Source organism: Bos mutus, chromosome 25, assembly GCF_027580195.1.
Source record: "Bos mutus isolate GX-2022 chromosome 25, NWIPB_WYAK_1.1, whole genome shotgun sequence".
NCBI classification, from domain to species: domain Eukaryota; kingdom Metazoa; phylum Chordata; class Mammalia; order Artiodactyla; family Bovidae; genus Bos; species Bos mutus.
Genome location: NC_091641.1, coordinates 33,521,009 through 33,540,780, shown reverse-complemented (window position 1 = coordinate 33,540,780; position 19,772 = coordinate 33,521,009). Strand labels below are relative to the sequence as shown.

Here is a 19,772-nt window from a genome sequence, read left to right as displayed (position 1 = left end):
TCTGGATGTTATACTCCTGCTACTCTTTCTCCAAAGAACCGAAAGACCTGGCTGGCCTTCTAATAGCCTGACATCACTATCTTTCAGTTGGAAAATGACCATCAATCAATGGTTGGTTGTCTTATGTTTGGGATCATCACTATTAGGCGTCAGTGAATCTATGGAGGAAGGAAATGATGTGTTTACTACATAGCATCCAATTCTAGCTATTTCTTTTTTAAAAAACCCTTTTGCTATTAGAGGAAGGGTATACTTTTTTCTCTTTTTTTGGCTACATTGCTGTCGATTCTTCCCAAAGCCATATATTTAGTTTCTATACCCAGATAGGTATGGGGTTAACAGCAGAACTGATGTTGTTATTAGAAGAAGGCTTTTTGATCTATGGGGTCATTCCAAGTGTAATTCTTACTCTCCCTGGAGATCTCTGCCACCTTTGGCAGCTCCTTGGTTTTGAGGAGACACTGGAGAAAGACAGATAGCCTCTTTAGATTGGTGATATACCACAGCTATCTTCTGGGAAGACTTCAATTCATTTTGTGTCAAGACATGACACTTGTGAGGAAATGGAAGTGATCCTGGCTGGGGGCGTACAGGTCTGAAAAGCAGTGGAAGGCTAAAGGCAGAACATGGTAAAAGATGATACGATCATAGGTGTGCGTGAGAGTAGAGATTGGGGGGCTATTCCGAGTTCTTTAATCTAGGCTTCTCCCTTGCTGGAGAAGCAAAGTTGCAACATCCAAACAATAAAATGCAACATTCAAGTGCATTCATCTTTGGTACCTTATCAGCCCCTTCTGCCTGTCCATCTCAAAGACTTCCACTGGCTCCCTCTGCCTCTCTCCCATGGACCCTGAACTTCTCAGCCACCACTTTTCATCATTATAGGAATGTGGTAGATCAGGTGTCCTATCTCAAAGTTGGAGCCATTCAATGAATCCTCAAGCTCTAAGAGAATTATTCCCGGCACCTGCCCACTCACAGGAAATCACTGCCTACAGGACAGAACACGGCGGGATTCTAAGACACGGGTTAACTTTTCAAGCTGTCATTCTGCCCCCTCCTCCTAGAGCCCAGGGCAAAATGCAGGAGGAAACCAGGGAATGTTCCAGCTAGTTTGCATTAGCCTAGGGCTTCTGTAACAGGACACCAACACAGATCCAGGGACCGTGCAAATCAGGTGGCTACTTACCCCAGACATCTCAGGGACATTCATGTATTTAAAACACGCTAATTACTAGATTTGAACTGTATAAAATATGTAATGAATGTTGTTTGTGGTTTTTATCGTGTTTAATTGTGTTTAATTTTTAAACTAGAAAATTGTTTTGGTGAAGCGTCGTAATATAACAACTTGCTTGTCATTTGCAGGGCCACCCTGAATGCACAGGGTGGTGTGCTGAGATCTTCTCGTGTGTCAAGATTCCCCAGCCTTGCCCCCACAGTGGACAAAAATGAGTATCATTTCCTATCATTTTTGCACAGGTTTGAGGCAAGTGAGAAGGGAATGATGGAAGTGGCTCGGAAATGACAAATACCTTGAGGAATTTTGCGAGTTCTGTTGGTGCTGGTGAGGCAGTTGGCCTTCAACAGAGCGACTATTTCAGAAGAGAGGAATCACTCGTCCCACTAAAGATTATCCACAATTGGGAGGATGCTCAGGGTAGATACATGAGTGTCTCTCCTGTTTTGAAGGCTGTTGATTTAAGGAGGTTGGAGAGGGGACACGTGTCGGGCCGAATTTCAGAACGGGTTAAGGAAGATCGCCCTACAGCCACACTGGCCTTTAGCAAGACAGATGGCATTTTACTTCTTAGAGATCACAGCACACATGTGGCCGCTGGCACGTGCCCCCACACTCACCATGCTGGGAACAGCAACACACACTTAAACGTCACTGTGGCGATTCGGGGGACTGAACAAGTGAAGGTTCCTGGAGGGAGGGGGAGAGTAACAGATACTATACAACCCTGAGTCATCACCAGAGGAGGGGGAAACGCAAACTTACGTACACAGGAGTCTTCGGGATCAACTACAAGGGCCGCTGCGTCATAGACGGAAGATCCACACTTACGGTATTGAAGACACACGTGTGTGAGTCTGTGCAGCTCTGAGCAAGACCACCGAAGCCAAGGGTGAGAGAGTGTCTGTGAAATACACAAATGGACATCCAAAGAGACTCTTGTCGTTCTCTGCCTGAGGGTCCTCCTGGGCCTTTTACTCCATGTGTCTTGGAAATGGACTACGAGGAAGCTAGCAGAGTGAACCACGGACACGCGGGTTTGCTATCCTCTGGGGGAGCCTGGAGTTCTGGGTGGGGTTGGGCCGGGGCCATCAAGGGAGGCAGAACAATAAAGCTGAACTGCTTAGAAAGCCGAACTTCCTAATCTCTGGCACACTCCGTCTCGCTCCAGTGTGGATGCATTCTTGTTTTATTTTGTGACAGGTTTACACGCATACCATATTGCTTATTCTGTATCAGAGAAACCGTGAGGCATTTCTGATGAGGAAATTACAGGGTGGGCTGGTCTTAATGGAATTTGGAATATAGGAAATCGTCACATGACCACTGGCATCCGATGCGTCATTATTGCGACATACCTGGTGGGCACGTCCAGGAGACTCGCCCTGGTGTGGATTGGTTTTTGGTTAAGGACTCACCTATCTGGGCTCTGGCGTGCTCAGCACACACCTCACAAGATTCCTTGAGTGGAAGACTACGGCTTGGAGCCATGTGCAAAAGAACCAACTGAAAAATACCTTCCTAAATCCTCTTCCTCTGGTCAGGGCACTACTGGGGCATCCATCATTTACCCGTCCAGACATTGGCCATTAGGTATGTTTCCCTATAAATATAAACATTAATGTAAGGTTTTAAACATCAGATTCGATACTAGGCATTTTCTTGTACACACGTCTATTGCTGCAGGAGTTTAAAACCCTGGGGGCAGAGTACATATTATTCTTATTTGCAGCATAAGGCATAACATGCTCTGAAATATACACGTCGCTATGGCCTCTACTGTCCCTGGAACAGTATGACGCCGTCGACCTCAAGGACGAGCGGAGATAGCCGTCATTCGCAGCCTGGGACGGCAGCGAGTGTTTGTAAGGGTCCGAGGGGCACCTCCCGATCACTAAGCGTTGGTCATCCCCGTAGGAGTGGAGGAAAGGGTTCTCAGAGGTGTGGTCCGGCAAGAGGGACTTGCTCCGCTTGCCGACCTCCAGGCCCTGGGGGAAAAGGGAACCCTTGTTCCCCGCGAGTTTGCTGGAGGGGACACTAAAGAGACTCCCGTATGGGTTTCCCTCCAGGAGTCGTTCGCGGTCCTTGAGGCTGATGCTCCGGGAGGGCCTGCTAGGGTCCACCTCCCTGGGTTTGTCGAGGATGTTATCGTAGGAGTGCTGCCGGCTGATCCTCAGCTTGTTCTTCTGGAGTTGGAGGGCGCTGTTCGGGGCCCAGTCCTGCTGGTAGACCTCCTCCTGGGCGGCGGGGTTCCCCGTCTCCTGAAGCATCTGGTCCTCGTCAATGTCGTAGAGGTTCCCCATTCGCAGGCAGGCGTCGCACTTGAAGGGGGACCGCACGGTGAAGTGGCCTGCGTAGGTGGGCAGGTTGGACAGGCAGCTCCGGCAGTGCGTGGAGTTCTGGCGGTACCGATCGCTGCCCTCGCTGTGCGGGGAGCTCTTGTCTTTCAGGCTGAAGTGCTTGGAGTAGAGTTTGTACGGCTCATTGTTGGGGAGCACGTCCTCCTCATGCAGGGCATTCCGGTTAAGGGGCAGCGTGGAATCCCCCTTGCGGAAGCTCTCGCTGCGCTCCTGGTAGGTGTCAGGGAAGTCCACGTTCTCGGGGAGGGCCATACTTTCCGCAAAGGAGGGTGGGTCGAGGTGGAAACTGGGCTCCTTCTCGCCATCGATGGTGTAGATCTTGTCCCTGGGCGAGCTCGCTTTGGTCTTCAGGTAGGAGCGCTCCGCCTCGCTGCAGTCCTTGGGGTACTTGGAGGCCATGGACCTCTTGAAGTTGTCCTTGGCCTTGTGGTTCTTATTGTTGTCAGGCTCCCGGTGGCACGTGGCCCGGCTTGACGTTTCAGAGACGTCTGAGTGGGCCACTTCTTCAGGAAGGTACCGAGGACTCTTCAGGGAGTGGGTCCTGTTCTCCACTGGCCCCTCGTCCCTCTGGGAGATGGGGTTCTGGGTCAGGGAGTCTTGGCGGATCGACTCCATTGATTTTTTCCAAAGCTGCCGGGGCCTGGAATTCCCTTTGGACTCCGTGCTGACAGCCACCTCCACTGTATTGGGGTTGGACTCATTGAGAGTCAGAGGATGCTGTCCCTGGAACACATAATTGTTGAGGTTGTCCTTGTGCCTGTTGGCCACGAAGGTCTGGAGTTCGTTCATGTTGTCCCCGAAGATGCTGTCTTTCCCCTGGAAGGACCGGTTGTCTGAGTAGACCAGGTTGCCCTTATCTGAAACCATGTCCACGATGAGGGAGCCTCGTTGGATGAAGTCCGCAGCTCTCTTGGGGGAGTCCATCCTTGAGGAGTTCATGTTGGACAAGTTGGAGATGTTTTTGGCAGATCGAAGGAGTTTTAACATGTTGCTCTGGGATCCGGTCAGGTTGAAGTCCGGAGACTTCTTCTTTTCTTCAATGTGCACTCCGTGAATGCAGCTGTAGATGCCCTGTGGGGAGGAATGGAAAACACCATTAGCGGCATCGGGGACATGAAATCGTGTCACACCTGAACTCTATCTGCAAAGGAGAGACATAGGCGCCCTGGAGAAACAGTGAAATGCAACCTGAATCTTGATAACGTTCTTAAGTGTATGAGACCAGTGGCAGAGCATCAGACTTTCCTTGTCTCTCTCTCTGATTATCTGATTTAGATTATCAAGATTATCTGACACTTTTGCCAATAGTCATACATGGAATTTGAGGAAAAAATATCCTCTAATCCTCACACAACTGGGCTTCCCAGGTGGAGCAGTAGTAAGAATCTGCCTGCAATGCAAGAGATGTAGGTTTGATCCCTGGTTTGGGAAGATCCCCTGGAGTAGGAAATGGCAACCCACTCCAGTATTCTTGACTGAGAAATCCCATGGACAGAAGAGTCTGGGGGGCTAGAATCCATGTGGTCACAAAGAGTCAGACACGACTTAGAGACTGAATAACAACAACCTAAACGGAACAATCAGGTCCAGGCTTTAGCGTTTGACCTGGTTCTCCTGAGACTGACAGGGGTCTGGCCCAAGAAGGGGGTTGTGAAAGGGATGCAGAAGCTGCTGCTGACTCTGGGGTAAACTCGTGGGAAGGATGTGTGAGAAGTGTGGACTCTGATGACAGCGGCCCATTGATCCCCACGGTAGGGATGCTCAGAACCCATAGGGATGCTCATGTAACTGTGACAGCCACCACTGTTTGCCCTCCTGCATCTTTCTTGTTTTCTAGAGACAGTCTCCACTGCGTCAAGAGTAAACAGCAAAGCCTACAGTTGTGTGTTTGAGCATCTCTTCCTCCGACCTCTCCACCCCAGGCTGCAGGATGAAGGCTGCCCAGGACAAGGTGATGGACCTTCTCACCTTCCTGCAGTCTTGCCTCTCGTCTCCTTCTCTAGGCCCTGAGTGGTCTCTTTCCCTGCCAGGAGGCAGCGTCTCCTTTTTGTTTCTGAGGCTGCTGGATGTCAAAATGTACAAATGTGTATTTCACATAGAGCAGGGCTTTTGAATCTTTTATGCTAACTTAAGCTTTCCCTGACCAATTCGGTGATGTAATAGTCTCATATGCTAACCCAGAGGGACTCTGCTATATTGGGTGAAAATCAGTGTGTCTCCTACATGTCTGAATCAGCCAAGATCAGAGCCTTTTCTTCCTGTTGTTAGCACTGTGAGAACATTAGCTTTTACATGTTTTTCTAACTTTGCAATTTTATTTTAATGAGCTTCTGTCTCCCTTTTAGAGATTTTGAGAACTCGTCTCCAACCTCCCCCATCAGAGTGGTGTACTCCCGCCTGCCGAGATGAGCTCGTTGTCTCTGTATTTGCAGGAGGCCCTCAGAAGCGGCTGGGGAGCTGAGCAATGTTTCAAGGGCTGGGAGGGTGGTGGCTGACTGCTTTTTCTCATCCCTGGTTTCCCCTGGGGCTCACATGACACAGCTAAGGCAGTTCCCAGGTGCAGATCAGCCTGGCAAAGCCTCGGGAAGGAGTCAACATGATGGGGGCCTGTACCCCAGGTTGGGTTGGTGGGGGTTCTCCAACTGAGTTGACTCATTTTCCAGATGGGCTGATGGGGAGGTGCGAGTGTGTATTACAGAAGGGTGGGAAGAGTCAGAGGCCAGAAGCCCACTGGAGATGAGCCCCAGCATCATCTGTTACTAGCTCTGCAACCTTGGCTATGTCACTACATCTTTTTGAGCCTCAAGTCCCACATCTGTAAAATGGGAATCATACACTCTAAGGTGGATGTCAGGGCAAGATCTGAAAATGCAAGCAGAGCACCTCACGTGGACGGGGCTCTGTGAATGCGAGTGGGTGAGCTGCTCTATCATTCCCATCATGCCCCTCCTGCTTGTCACCCCTCCCCTCTGTCCTCTCACACAGTGGCCCCGTGATCAGAGCTGTAGGAAATGGGTGCTACCCTTTACTACTGCACCTTAGCTCTGGAAAGTCATCATGGCTTTCTGATTCCATATGCTGCCCAAACCCTACCTTGGAAGGCAAATCCCTGGGCTGGGGTTTCTTTCTTCCCTGCAGAGGTCTTCCTTTCCTCCTCTCTAGTATTCATAGACTCCAGCTACCTTTTATGGCTTGTGTAAGTGATATGCCCTCTCGGCCCCAGGATGGGTTCAGATGAAGGGAGCACTGCAGACTCAACATGCTGTTCCAGACAACTGGCTCTGTCCATCCTCCAACTCCCAGAGGACCCTGACCACTCAGAACATTCTCAGTGGGGCCTGAGGACGACTGTCCTCCTTGGTTCCTTGGCACCTGGGCCTGATGCCTAAAGTTTCTGGTATCCTCTGCTTATTTGTGTCCCCCCAGCCTTCCAATTCATGTATTGAGATCCCAGCTCCCAAAGGTGATGTATTAATAGTAGGTAGGTGCTTAGGTCATGAGGTCCAAGGTGGGGCCTTTGGAAGGAGCACTTCTTATAAAAGAGACTCACAGAGCCCCTTCATTCCTTCAACACAAGGGGACATCTGCAACATAGAAGAGGGCCCTCACCCCACCATGCTGACACCCTGATCTAGGATGTCCAGCTTCCAGAACTGTGAGTGTCACATTTTTATTGTTGATGAGGCACCCAGCATGTGGTAATTTGTTAGAGCAGCTGGAATGGCCCAAGACTATTGTTGTTATTTGCTCAGTTGTGTCTGATTCTTTTGCGACCCCATGAACTGTAGCCACACGAGGCTCCTCTGTCCATGGAATTCTCCAGGCAAGAATACTACAGTGGCTTGCCATTTCCTCCTCCAGAGCATCTTCCCGACCCAGGGATCGAACCTCTGTCTCCCGCACCTCCTGCATTGGCAGATGGATTCTTTACCACTGAGCCACCTGGGAAGCCCCGGCTAAGACGGTGTATCACTTGTATTCTGTCGTCCCCACTGCAGGCCAGCCAAAAGCTGCCTCAAGCTCTCCTCTGAGCTCTCTGGAAGGATATCATGCTTTCCACCTCCTTTGTCTCTGGCTTTGCCATGTCTCCCATTCCTCACATCTCAGGAGACAACCGTAGCGGTTCTCTTTGCTGATGACAGTGAATATTTTTTTTTTTTATAATGAAAAGGACAGTGTTTTGGAGAGGAAACAAAAGTTAAAAGCATCCCACAGAAGAGAGGATGCCTTTTTTGTAAGTCATAATGGACAAAAGTCACAGCTATGGGAGAAGCTTGGTTCTAATGTAAAATAAATGACTCTCTGAGTTCTGGCCTCTGCCCTTGGCCATTGCAAAAGGGCAGGCATCTCAGGTTTGTGTCCCGTGGGACATGGGGTCCTCTCTCCACTAGGGAGGGGGAGATGGAAGTTCAGGTCCTGGCTTGTCAAGGACACAACACAGGAATGCTGCATTGAGTTCCTCCTTCATGCCTGTCCCTCAAGAGGCTTGGAACGGGAGGAGTGAGGGGTTTAGTTCATTTCTCAGACTAACAGTCCTCACTTGGCTTCCTTAATGATATCTCGGACAGAAGGAGAGCTCTTTCAAAAACAAGCAGAATTTACAAGTAAAGGCAATTGTGTGCATTTGCTCATGGCAATCCCAGAATCATTTAGATATGGAAAACCTTCAGTAATTGGCAGAGAGAATTAGCTTAAAGTTGGCTTAATACCTAGCTACATGCATGCACATTGTTATTTTTAAACAATCTGTGTGTTTAGATGCCATCAAGCTAATTAGGAAATATGTATTTGCATAGAACTCAAGTTTAGTTGCCACTGAATGGAGAAAATAAATCCTCCTGACTAAGCCTGTGTGTACCTTCTGGATCTCTTAAAACCACCAAACCCCAAGAACACATAAATTCCTCTTTAAATGATTGTTTTCCCAGTAAACATTAGCATCTAAAACTAGATGCTTCTAACTACATGTTTTTCACCATGTTTCAAACCTTAATTTGTTCAATTCTTTCAGAGTAAAACAAATTCCAAGGCGAGTAAATGGGAGAAATAGATAAATAGACGGATGGATAAATGAATGAATGGATGGACAGATGGATGGACAGACAGATGACATTGATTTTCAGATAGATAGATAATATTATACTGCGTTGGCAGATCAGTGAACAATATGTATGTGTGTAAAGTGAAAGTGTTTGTGTCAGTTGCGTCTAACTCTGTGACCCCATGGAAGGTAGCCCACCAGGCTCCTCTGTCCATGGCATTCTCCAGGCAAGAATACTGGAGTGGGTTGCCATTTCCTTCTCCAGGGGATCTTCCTGACCCAAGAATTGAACCTGGGTCTCCTACATGGCAGGTAGGTTCTTTACCATCTGAGCCACCAGGGAAGCCCCCTATATTGTGCTGGAAGATCAGTAAACGATACATGTATATGCTTTTATCTGATGCAAGTACGCGACTAGCTTGTGTTGAACAGATAAACGCCGTTCAGTCGTGTGCATATATATCTGTGTGGTATGATTTGCATCAAATCTCTTATTTCGCTTGTATTTGATGTCTGTTGCTTGTGTAAGACTGTGGGCTCAGGCTGTTACTACACCACCTAGAGTCAGATCCTGGCTCCGGCAAGGCTGAGCGGTGTTGGGTAATTCCTCCTAACCTTATAACTGTGAGTTTCCCCAACTCTAGGACCATATCAGTACGGGCCTCATAGAAGTGGTTTGTAGGTTAAATGAGAGGAAGAGTATAAAGTCCTTCCGTGGTGCCTGGGAAATAAATGTGTCCCCCAGATAGAACCACTTTCCACGACCGTCATTGTGATGAATGCATCTCACCATGTACCTGTGTACGGCCACACACACGTGTCATGCTGTGCAGCACGCAAGGAGATTTCTGTGGCTTGCACGTGAGTGCACTGACTACGGCATGCATAGTCTGCGCTGCTGTTTACGTCGGGCTGAACGTGTATTTTGTTTTCTGTTTGAAGTGTGTGCGTTTTCTCATGGTTCTTCAAGCCTCTGTTTCATTTCAGGCTCTGTTGCATCAAATGTATTCTTGTGGTTTGTTATCTGTGTACACACATGGCATTGCATCGTGATTCTGTTTGGTCACATGTGATCTCATTGAAGGCATGCAAATGTTGTAGCATGCTGCACAGGAATTTTAATAACATCCTAGAGCATATCCGGGTGCTCGTCAGGGAGGCCGCTGACAGGCTGTGCTTAGCCCATGTGTTTTGGTGTTTTTTTCTAGTTTTCAATGGAATTAGTTACTAGCATTTAAAAATTGAGGGACATCCCTGGTCGTCCAGTGGTAAAGAGTCCCCACTTCTGTTGCAGGGGGCACGGGTTTGATCCCTGGTTGGGGAAATAAGATCCTGCCTGGCTCACAGTACAACCAAAAAATTTTAAATAAAAATGGAAAGTTTTCCTGTATAATCAGATGGCCATTTTCTCCTATAAAAACTGAAAATTGGCCTTGCCTTCCGCTAAGACCATCCTCAGCAAGAGCAGAGAATGATCATCTCCTTTGGGTTTGCCACACTCTGTCATATTTTACCACAGTCCCCATTGCTCTCTCTCCTTGACACCCAGGCTCAGCTGCTATTTTTCATTCCATTTGTGCTACTTTTCTCAGGCCCGGCCTGCCTTATTCATTCACCTTCCATTTCTGGCTTGCACGGTCGTCTGGCTCATGAACACAGAACCCAGTGCCCTTTCCACACATCCGAGAAGGGATGGTGAGTGAGGGGAGGGTGTGCAGACCCCCCACCCCCTGCCCAGGGGTCCCAAAGCACTCTGGGTGCCCCCGTGCTTTTCTGGACCTGCCTGCTGCAGAGAGAAGAAACCATCGGGGATACTGACCCTGCTGATGGAGAAGAGCAGGCCCGGCCGGTCGGAGCAGACGCCCGTGAAGCAGAAGCGCAGCTTCCAGTAGAAGAGATGCTCCCAGATGAAGGTGATGAGGCTGAGCGCCATGGCGGCCGCCAGCATGTAGAACACGCCCGCCATGTTGTCGATGTCCAGCTGGCTGCTCATCACCTCGTTCTTCTCGTTGTGGCAGATGCCCGTGAGCCACAGCGTCTCCAGCTCCTCCATCTCCCCTGGACGGAAGACAAGAGCCACAGGCAGTGAGGAGCAGGGCCCGCGCCACGGGGCGGACACCCCTACGCTTGCGGCAGACACGTGTGACTTACAGCTGCACAACCTCAAGGGGAGGGACTGAGCTCCGCATTCACTCCCTGGTCAGCTGAAGATAACGATGGCAATACCTATGTAGCATCGTTGTAGGAGAATGAACTGAGATCCTGTCTAGAGAGAATTTGGCATAGTCCCTGAATCTCTCTCTCTCTTTTTTGGTCATTATTATAATGTTCTTCCCACCCTGCTTCTGAGCCACCCTGGTGGCTCAGACAGTAAAGAATCCACCTGCAATGCAGGAAACCTGGGTTCAATCCCTGGATTGGGAAGATCCTCTGGGGAGGAGGGCATGGCAAAACCTACTCCAGTATTCTTGCCTGGAGAATCCCATGTAAGGAGGAGACTGTTGGGCTACAGTCCATGGGGTTGCAAAGAGCCAGACACAACTGAGTGACTAAGCACACAGCACCCTGCTTTTCTGTATCCCCACCCCCAACACCCAGCCAAGCCTAGAACAGGACATGGGATAAGCTGGCAGTAGGCGGCCGTGGGAAGACTTGCATTCTTGTCATGACTCCATCACTGACTGGCTGTGTTACCTCAGAGCCAGAGTGATCCTGTCCGTGAAACGGGTGGAATAATAGTGCATACTCCCTGCAGTTCTAGGGAAGATCAAAGGAGCTCACATATGCAAAATTCTTAAATGTAGTGCCTGGCTCCTGGTAAGTTCTCCTAAATATTAGCCTGCAAGGGTTGTTGTCCAGGAAGCACCCAGCACAGAGCCTGGTACACGTTTGTACAGGAAGTATACACCAGTCATTTCTTTGTTTAGAGCATCAAAGATTATTCCCAAAAGTCACCTCAAGCAAGGTACTTAGGGCACGGAGTGTTCCTTGCAAAGAAACAACTCAATCGCTTCTAAAGGGCCCCTTGCAAACTACATACTTCCCCACTTTGGCAGGCAACTGAAAAAGCAGGTGGGGTTTTCAATGGAGAAAAAAAAAAAAAAGCATTATTTTGTCTCTCTTTTATGTGTATTTTATCCAGTTGCTATTTAGGAGGAAATTCTCTGGTCTAAATGTCTAGTAATTATACTAACTGTCTAGCAATTCACTAACCATTGTGCTTAGACTATGATTCAGGCCTTTAAAAGTTATCCTTCAAAAACAGTGAAAATCAAAAAAGATGCCTAGAATGTTAAGTGAAGAGTAGGACTAATATTGTATATGCATGTGATCTCTAAGATATAAAAGATAGACATATAGGATTAAGAAATACAAATGACTATGTATAAAATAGGTCCACAACAAGGATATATTGTACAGCACAGGGGAATGTAGCCATTATTTTGTAATAGCTTTAAGTGGAGTATAATCTATAAAAATATTGAATCATTACATTGTACACTTTAATATAACATTGTAAATCGACTATGCTTCAATAAAAAAAAAAAACACTTGCAGAGAAAAATAAAGAAATGCTCAAAATGTCTGACTTTCTTTGAAGAGATTAATCATAATTATTGCCTTCACACTGCTCTCTTTAAGTTTTATGAAATGTGTATATATTGCTTTTTGTTTGTTCTCACTGTTGAAACACTTGCCTGAACACAGAAACCGAAGGTGCCGCTTATTTTTCTTAGACCTTTTGGAGATGTTATTAAGTGTCCTTCTGACCTAGATGGTAATTGTTGAGAGGTCAGCTCATCATGTATTTATCATTACTTTCTATGCAATCTATATTTTCTCTCTAATTGCTTTTGAGAATTTCATTCTGTCTGTGTGTGGAATCTAGGTGTGGATACGTTTTATTTGTTCTGCTCCAGACTCTGTGATTCTTCAATCTGATGACTCATAACTTTAATTTTGGAAGCATTTCACCCTTCATTGCTTTGACTATTAACTTTCCCCATCTTTTAAAAAATTAACAGACTTTATTTTTTAGAATAGTTTTAAACTTAGAGAAAAACTGAGCAGAAAGTGGAATCCCCATACAGTCCCTCTTCCCATTCCTCTTGGTTTCCCCTATTAACATCTGGCATTGATGTGATATATTTTTATAACTTATGAGCCAAATACATTATCATGGACTAAAGTCCATAGTTTATATTGACTACCCTGGTAGCTCAGCAGCTGGTAAAGAATCCGCCTGCAATTCAAGAGACCCAGTTCGATTCTTGGGTTGGGAAGATCCCCTGGAGAAGGGAAAGGCTACCCACTTCAGTATTCCTGGGCTCCCCTGGTTGGCTCAGCTGGTAAAGAATCCACCTGCAATGTGGGAGACCTGGGTTCGATCCCTGGGTTGGGACAATCCCCAGGAGATGGGAACAGCTACCCACTCCAGTATTCTGGCCTGGAGAACTCCATGGACTATTCCATGGGGTCACAAAGGGTCGGACACTCCCGAGTAACTTTCACTTCACTTCACTTCACATGGTTTATATTAGGGTTCAATCTCTGTGTTGTACAATTCTCTGGGTTTTGCCAACGCTTAACATCATGTATCCATCAAGACAGTATCATGCAGAATAGTTTCACTGCCTTAAACATCCTCTGTGATCCAACTGTTCATCCCCCATCACCCCTCATCCCACCCCCTGGGAACCATTGATCTTCTGTCTCTACAGTTTTGCCTTTTCCAGAACATCATATAGTTGGAACCATATACTGTGCAGCCTTTTCAGACAAACTTCTTTCTCTTAACAAGATGCATTGAAAGTTCCTCCATATCTTTCCCTGGGTTTATGGACCTCTTCTTTTTATCTCTAAGCCATATTCTACTGCATGGACATATAGTTTGTTTATCCACTGGCATCACTGACTCGATGGGCATGAGTCTCAGTGAACTCCGGGAGTTGGTGATGGACAGGGAGGCCTGGCGTGCTACAATTGATGGGGTCGCAAAGAGTCAGACACGACTGAGCGACTGATCTGATCTGATCTGATCTGATCCATTCAACTACTGAAGGATATGGGGCTTCCCAGGTTGCTCAGTGGTTAAAGAATCCACCTGCAATGCGGGAGACCCAGGAGATGCTGGTTCAATCCGTGGGTGAGGAAGGTCCCCTGGAGAAGGGAATGGCAACCCACTCTAGTATTCTTGCCTGGAAAGTCTCATGAACAGAGGAGCCTGGTGGGCTACAGTGCATGGGGTTGCAAAGAGTCGGGAACGACTGAAGCGACTGGGCACACATGCATGCACTGAGGGATATCTTGGTTGTTTCCAAGCTTGGACATTTATGAAAGAAACATAAACATTCATGTTTAAGTTTCTATGAGGATATAAGTTTTCAACTCATTTGGGTAAATACCTAAGGGCATTATCAGTGACTATATCATAAGACTATATCTAGCCTTCTTGGAATCTGCCAGTCTTTCAAAATGACTGTACCATTTCCCACTCCCACCAGCAATGAATGAGGCTCCTGTTCATATAATACATCCTCACCAGCACTGATTTTCTTTTGGATTTTGACCATTCCAATAAGGTGTGTATCCACATTGTTTTAATTTGCAAATCCTTAATTTGCAAGTCCTTTGCAAATCCTTAACATGATAATCTTATCTTCAGAAAATTTTGTTTAAAATACTCTAGATGGGGACTTCCCTGGTGGTCCTGTATTTGGGACTCCATGCTCCCAATGCAGAGGACATGGGTTCAATCCGAGGGCAGGAAACTAAGATCCTACATGCCACATGGCTCCTTAAAAAAATCCTAATCAGCTACTTTTAAATTCTGTTTAAAAACATTCTAGACATTCTCATTCTATCCTCTAGGTTGTTAACTTTGTTTTCATGTTTTTCATTCCTTCATTGTTCTGTCTTGCATTTATCGGATTCCCACAGATCTATTTTCCAGTTCATTTATTCCTTCATTGGTAATATTTGACTTTATGTTTTCATTTTTAATCTATTTTAATTGTGACATTCATTTGGTGCTTTTAAAATTTTGCCTGTTCCTTTTGTCCTAATGCCCTACTCTTCAGTTATGACTTTGAAAACTTTTATACATTTTGGAATTTCAAACCTATAGTCTTTCAGATTATTCTCAGCCCCATATCCCCCTCCCTCCGCCATCTGAGTTCTCAGGGTTCTGTTCTGTTTGCCATGCGTGCTGACTCATGGTGGATTACTTCCTTGCGGCATTTGCAACTTTTGATTATGAGCACATCTTTAGCAGAGCTGTTCTCTCCCTAAACCCCATGGGGCTCCCAAGCAACCTGGGTTACAGACAAGGCCGTACGGAGGAGCTCTGGGTTTGCTCCTGCCATGGTTCCAGGGGCTTTCAATGTACCAGTTTTTAACTTTTATTGGAGTATAGTTGCTTTACAAAGCTGTGTTTGTTTCTGCTGCACAGCAACAGGAATCAGCTGCACATATACATATATCCCCTCTTCCTTAGATTTTCTTCCCATTTAGGTCATCACAGAGCATTGAGGAGAGTTCCCTAAGCTAGACAGTAGGCTCTCATCAGTTATCTATTTTCTTGATGCTGGGAAACATTGAGGGCAGGAGGAGAAGGGGATGATAGAAGATGAGTTGGTTGGATGGCATCACTGACTCAATGGACATGAGTTTGAGCAAACTCCGGGAGATAGTGAAGGACAGGGAAGCCTGGAGTGTTACAGTTCATGGGGTCGCAAAGAGTTGGACACGACTTAGCAACTGAACACTAACAGTACATAGTATCAATAGTATATACGTGTCGATCCCATTAGTATCAATAGTATATACATGTCAACTGTCAATCCCGATCTCCTAATTCATCCACCCTCCCCTTTCCCCACTTGGCGTCCATACGTTTGCTCTCTACATCTTTGTGTGAAATAAATCTGACCATATTACTCCACCATTTAACATAATTTAAACCTCCATACTAATTTGAGTTTTAATCTCTCAGCTTCAAACACGTTAAGCTCCTTGTACTTCCTTTGCTATGATGCCCTGTTGTTTCTAGTCTCTTTTTCACAGGCTCCTTGACAATCTCAGAGTGAAGCCGTGGTATCATCTCCTTGCACAGTTCAGGGCCCCTCTGTGGATGTTAAAGCCCCAGGGCCCATCCCTCTTGCCTGTCTCCCTGTCGGCACCGCAGCTGAAATATACCATGAGGATTCCCATTCCCCTCTGTTTCTGGCACCAAAGGATTTCTCTTCCTTTTGGCATTGGTTGTGCATTGTGGGCTTGCATATGTGTGTGGACGTACGTGCCTATAACGCTGTATTTTTATGCAGTTTGTAGCATGAAGGGGTCCCACATCAGTTAAGTTTCCATTGTACCACTACCATATATGCATGTATAACTTTTGTGAAAGTGAAAGTGTTAGTCACTCAGTCATGTCTGACCCAAGGACTGTAGCCCACCGGGCTCCTCTGTCCACGGAATTCTCCACGAATACTGGAGTGGGTCCTTCTCAAGGAGAATCTTCCCGACCCAGGGTTGTAACCTGTGTCTCCTGCATTGCAGGCAGATTCTCTGTTGTCTGAGCCATCAGGGAAGCCCCATAAATTTTGTAATCATGATTTTTTAAAAGCATACATGTTTATGGGAGAAAAATAGGAAGTACAAATAAATATTGTATTGTAAATTCTTCACTCACAAGGAAGGGTGCTGGTTGATCGGTGATGCAGGAAGCAGTGGGAAGGGACACCATGATCTCAAGTCTTTCTCTCTAACAGTCTCCAGTACTATGTGCGCGAATATCATGGGACAGTCAGCAATATGACCTCACCGTCCACCCAGCACCACCACTGACTCACCCAAATTCACTGCCTGCTGTATGCGTCAAGATTTACCTGGTGGCTCCCTCCTCTCCCCAAAACACCAATGCCATGCTTCCAAAAATACTGTGTTGTTGACTTTCTCCCTTCCGCTGGAGTTTGTGAGGACTCAGAAATGGGTCTTTCCATTACATTTTGTCAAATTCCCAGCATATCTTCCCTTTGGTATCATCCCATGGCTTCCCTGATAGCTCAGGGAAGAACTAAGAATCTGTCTACAATGCAGGAGACCTCAGTTTGATTCCTGGGTCTGGAAGATCTGCTGGAGAAGGGATAGGCTACCCACTCCAGTATTCTTGGGCTTCCCTGGTGGCTCAGCTTGTAAAGAATCCACCTGCAATGAAGGAGACCTGGGTTTGATTCCTGGGTTGGGAAGATCCCCTGGAGAAGGGAAAGGCTACCCACTCCAGTATTCTGGCCTGGAGAATTCCATGGACTGTACAGTTCATGGGGTTGCAAAGAGTCAGACATGACTGAGTGACTTTCACTTTCACTTACTTTTCACTTTCAGAGAGAGACAGGGGCTTCCCAGGTGGCACTCTTGGTAAAGAACCCGCCTGCCAATGCAGTAAACATGAGAGATCCAGGTTCGATCCCTAGGCCAGGAAGATCCCCTGGATGAGGGCATGGCAACCCACTCCAGTATTCTTGCCTGGAGAACTCCATGGACAGAGGAGCCTGGCAGGCTACAGTCCATTGGGTAGCAAAGAGTTGGACACAACTGAAGGGATTTAGCACACACACAAAGAGAGACAGAATGTCTGTAACAGGGTCAGTCTCAGTAGAAGGAACATCATTTTGATTCCTTTCAGGATGTAAATATAAAGATTTTCCCTCTGCCTTTTACTCAAACACCTCTCTTTGAAATAAGTCAACTTGGTAAACCAGACCCACCTCCCGAAAGGGGGCAAACATACATTTCTCAACACCAGTTACAACTTGTTCCAGTCATTCTCCAGCCATTCATTTCCTGCCTCGTGGCCTTTTCTACTAGTGTGCTGAACTGTAGTTCAAATACTTTCTAATTTCATTTTTAATTTACTCAAATATTGCCATCTCCTTGAGGGAGATCAGGAACAACGTTTTACGATTTTGATTATTTCTCATGCCTGCAGCAGGTAGTAAGCATTGCATCCATATTTTCTGTTTCTGTCTCTTTCCATCTCCAGGCTTAAATTGGGCAGCATTGCAAGAAAAAAAAAAAAAAAAAAAAAGGTCAGCTCTGGGTGAGCTTTTCTGCCACATAAAGAGAGGAAGAGTCAGACACGACTAAGCGATGAACACTTACTTAAAGAGAGGAAATACACAGCAAAAGGGAGTGGGCTTGAGAGTAAAAGGCTGGAGAGTATGTCCTCTGCTAGGGAAAAGCCCAAATGTCATTTTCTTTCCCCTACCAGGAAGCAGCCCGTGTTGCTCAGTCCGTGTCAGTTCAGCCCATTACGAAGAGGCCCCAATCTTTGTCGGTGTGATCTTAGGACGTGGAGCTGGTCAATGAGGCAATTAAATGCCTTTTCTGAAGCAAACTTATTCTTGCTGGAAGACAAAAGCTAACAGCTCCTGGTGGCAGAGAGAGGTTGCAGAGCTTTGGGTTTGCAGCCAGGGCAACACTTGAAATCCTCTCCCCACCGGACAGCACAGCTCCCAGCTCCATGACATGGAAAGCTCTCTCTTTCCCTCTCTGTTTCTACCTCCAATGATGGGAGGCTCGTGTGCACTTGAAAACACCTCTGCAGGCATGGAGGTCATGCCTGTTTCAACGTTCTTGCTATATCTGTCTTCAGGGGAGATGGCATTGCCAGCTGCGTGCATCCTCTGTCAGACTCTGAGTTCTGTGCCACCCTAAGGAAGGCTGTGACGTCCTGATCACAGAGCAGGACATCACAGCTTTTTCCCTTTCTCTTCTTCCTTCCTTCTTTCTTTCCTCCTCCCTTTCTCTCTTTCTTTACTCTCCCTTTCTCTCTTCCAGCTTTCTCCCACAGTTGCTAGTTAAAAGGCAGAGTGATGGGGCTTCAAAAGGCAGGAGCCATAAAGATGCAAAATCTAAAAGGGACCATGGGAGAACAATTGAGCTGCATCGTGTGGCATCTGAGACCCTTTTCCATCTTCTTAGATGATGCTGTTGCAAGAGGCTATGTGAAGTGTACAGGGCTGGTCAGACGAAAGGGACAGAAAGGACATAGACAGTGAGGCCTCACACAAACATGGGACGTCTCACATTATCCATCCCCTCACAAAGTCGAAGCCAGGGGTTTCAGCTTTGCAAAAGAGAATTAGATGAAAATTCAAGTAGACACCATCCAGCAAATCACAAGAAAGAATGCTTCAGGTAGAAAATACCTAGAATAAGCTACAAAAGGGATCCCCCTTCCCTGAAGTGTTTAGGGAACGTGTTGAATCACCCTGTAAGGTCTAGACAGTTACAGGAGGTAGAACAAGGGTCAGACTGCCTATGATCAATTCGTCTTCAACACTCACTACCCAATTGATCTTGGATCTGCTACTCTGCTTATCTATCCATCTACTCATCCATTCACTGATCTATTTTTCTAGTCTTTCAGTTAACAAAGTTATATAAATTCTGTTCTGTTTCAGGGCATATATTAAGGTTTTCACAAATTAACCCAGGTAGCTGCATAGCCACGTAATGTGGCTGGGGCCAGGATCACACCCATTTTACAGATGAAGCACTAAGAGGTTAAGGGACTTGCTCAGTCTCTCTGAGATGCAGTTCTGGCATCTACCAAATGCAGCACAACACTATTTACCTGTAGGAGTTCTACTGGAATTAAGCGAGGATACGTGCATGCAGTGCCTGGCACACCTTGATTACTCAGTACCTATAACCTGATGCTGGGAAAGACTGAAGGCACAAGGGGCAGCAGAGGATGAGATGGTTAGCATCAGTGACTCAACAGATGTAAATTTGAGCAAACTATGGGAGATAGTGAGGGACAGGGCGTGCTGCAGTTCATCGGGTCGCAAACAGCAGGGCATGACTGAGCAACTGAAGAAGAACAACAACATCAACATATCGCTGGAGATACTGTTATTTCCTGCCTGAAGCCAGGGAGCTGGTGGGTGGGGTGGATCACATAACGCTCCCTGCTGCTGCTGCTGCTGGTGCTAAGTCACTTCAGTCGTGTCCGATTCTGTGTGACCCCATGGATGGCAGCCCACCAGGCCCCGCCGTCCCTGGGATTCTCCAGGCAAGAACACTGGAGTGGGTTGCCATTTCCTTCTCCGATGCATGAAAGTGAAAA

At 46.8% G+C, this 19,772-nt stretch overlaps 1 protein-coding gene across 2 annotated transcripts in view; it reads right to left on the bottom strand.

Moving 5' to 3' along the window:
- Positions 1 to 2,871: 2,871 nt before the first annotated feature.
- The window catches only part of GRIN2A (glutamate ionotropic receptor NMDA type subunit 2A), a 446,329-nt gene continuing 429,428 nt past the window's right edge, over positions 2,872 to 19,772 (bottom strand). Inside the window, exons 11-13 of one of the 2 annotated variants that reach the window (XM_014476279.2) lie at positions 10,461 to 10,699; positions 3,499 to 4,671; positions 3,135 to 3,155 (exon numbers count right to left, since the gene is read on the bottom strand). In XM_014476279.2, coding sequence (XP_014331765.2) covers positions 3,135 to 3,155; positions 3,499 to 4,671; positions 10,461 to 10,699 — 1,433 coding nt within the window. Of the gene's footprint in view, positions 4,672 to 10,460; positions 10,700 to 19,772 lie in introns of both variants that reach the window. The other variant, XM_005889409.2, reaches the window with a different exon arrangement.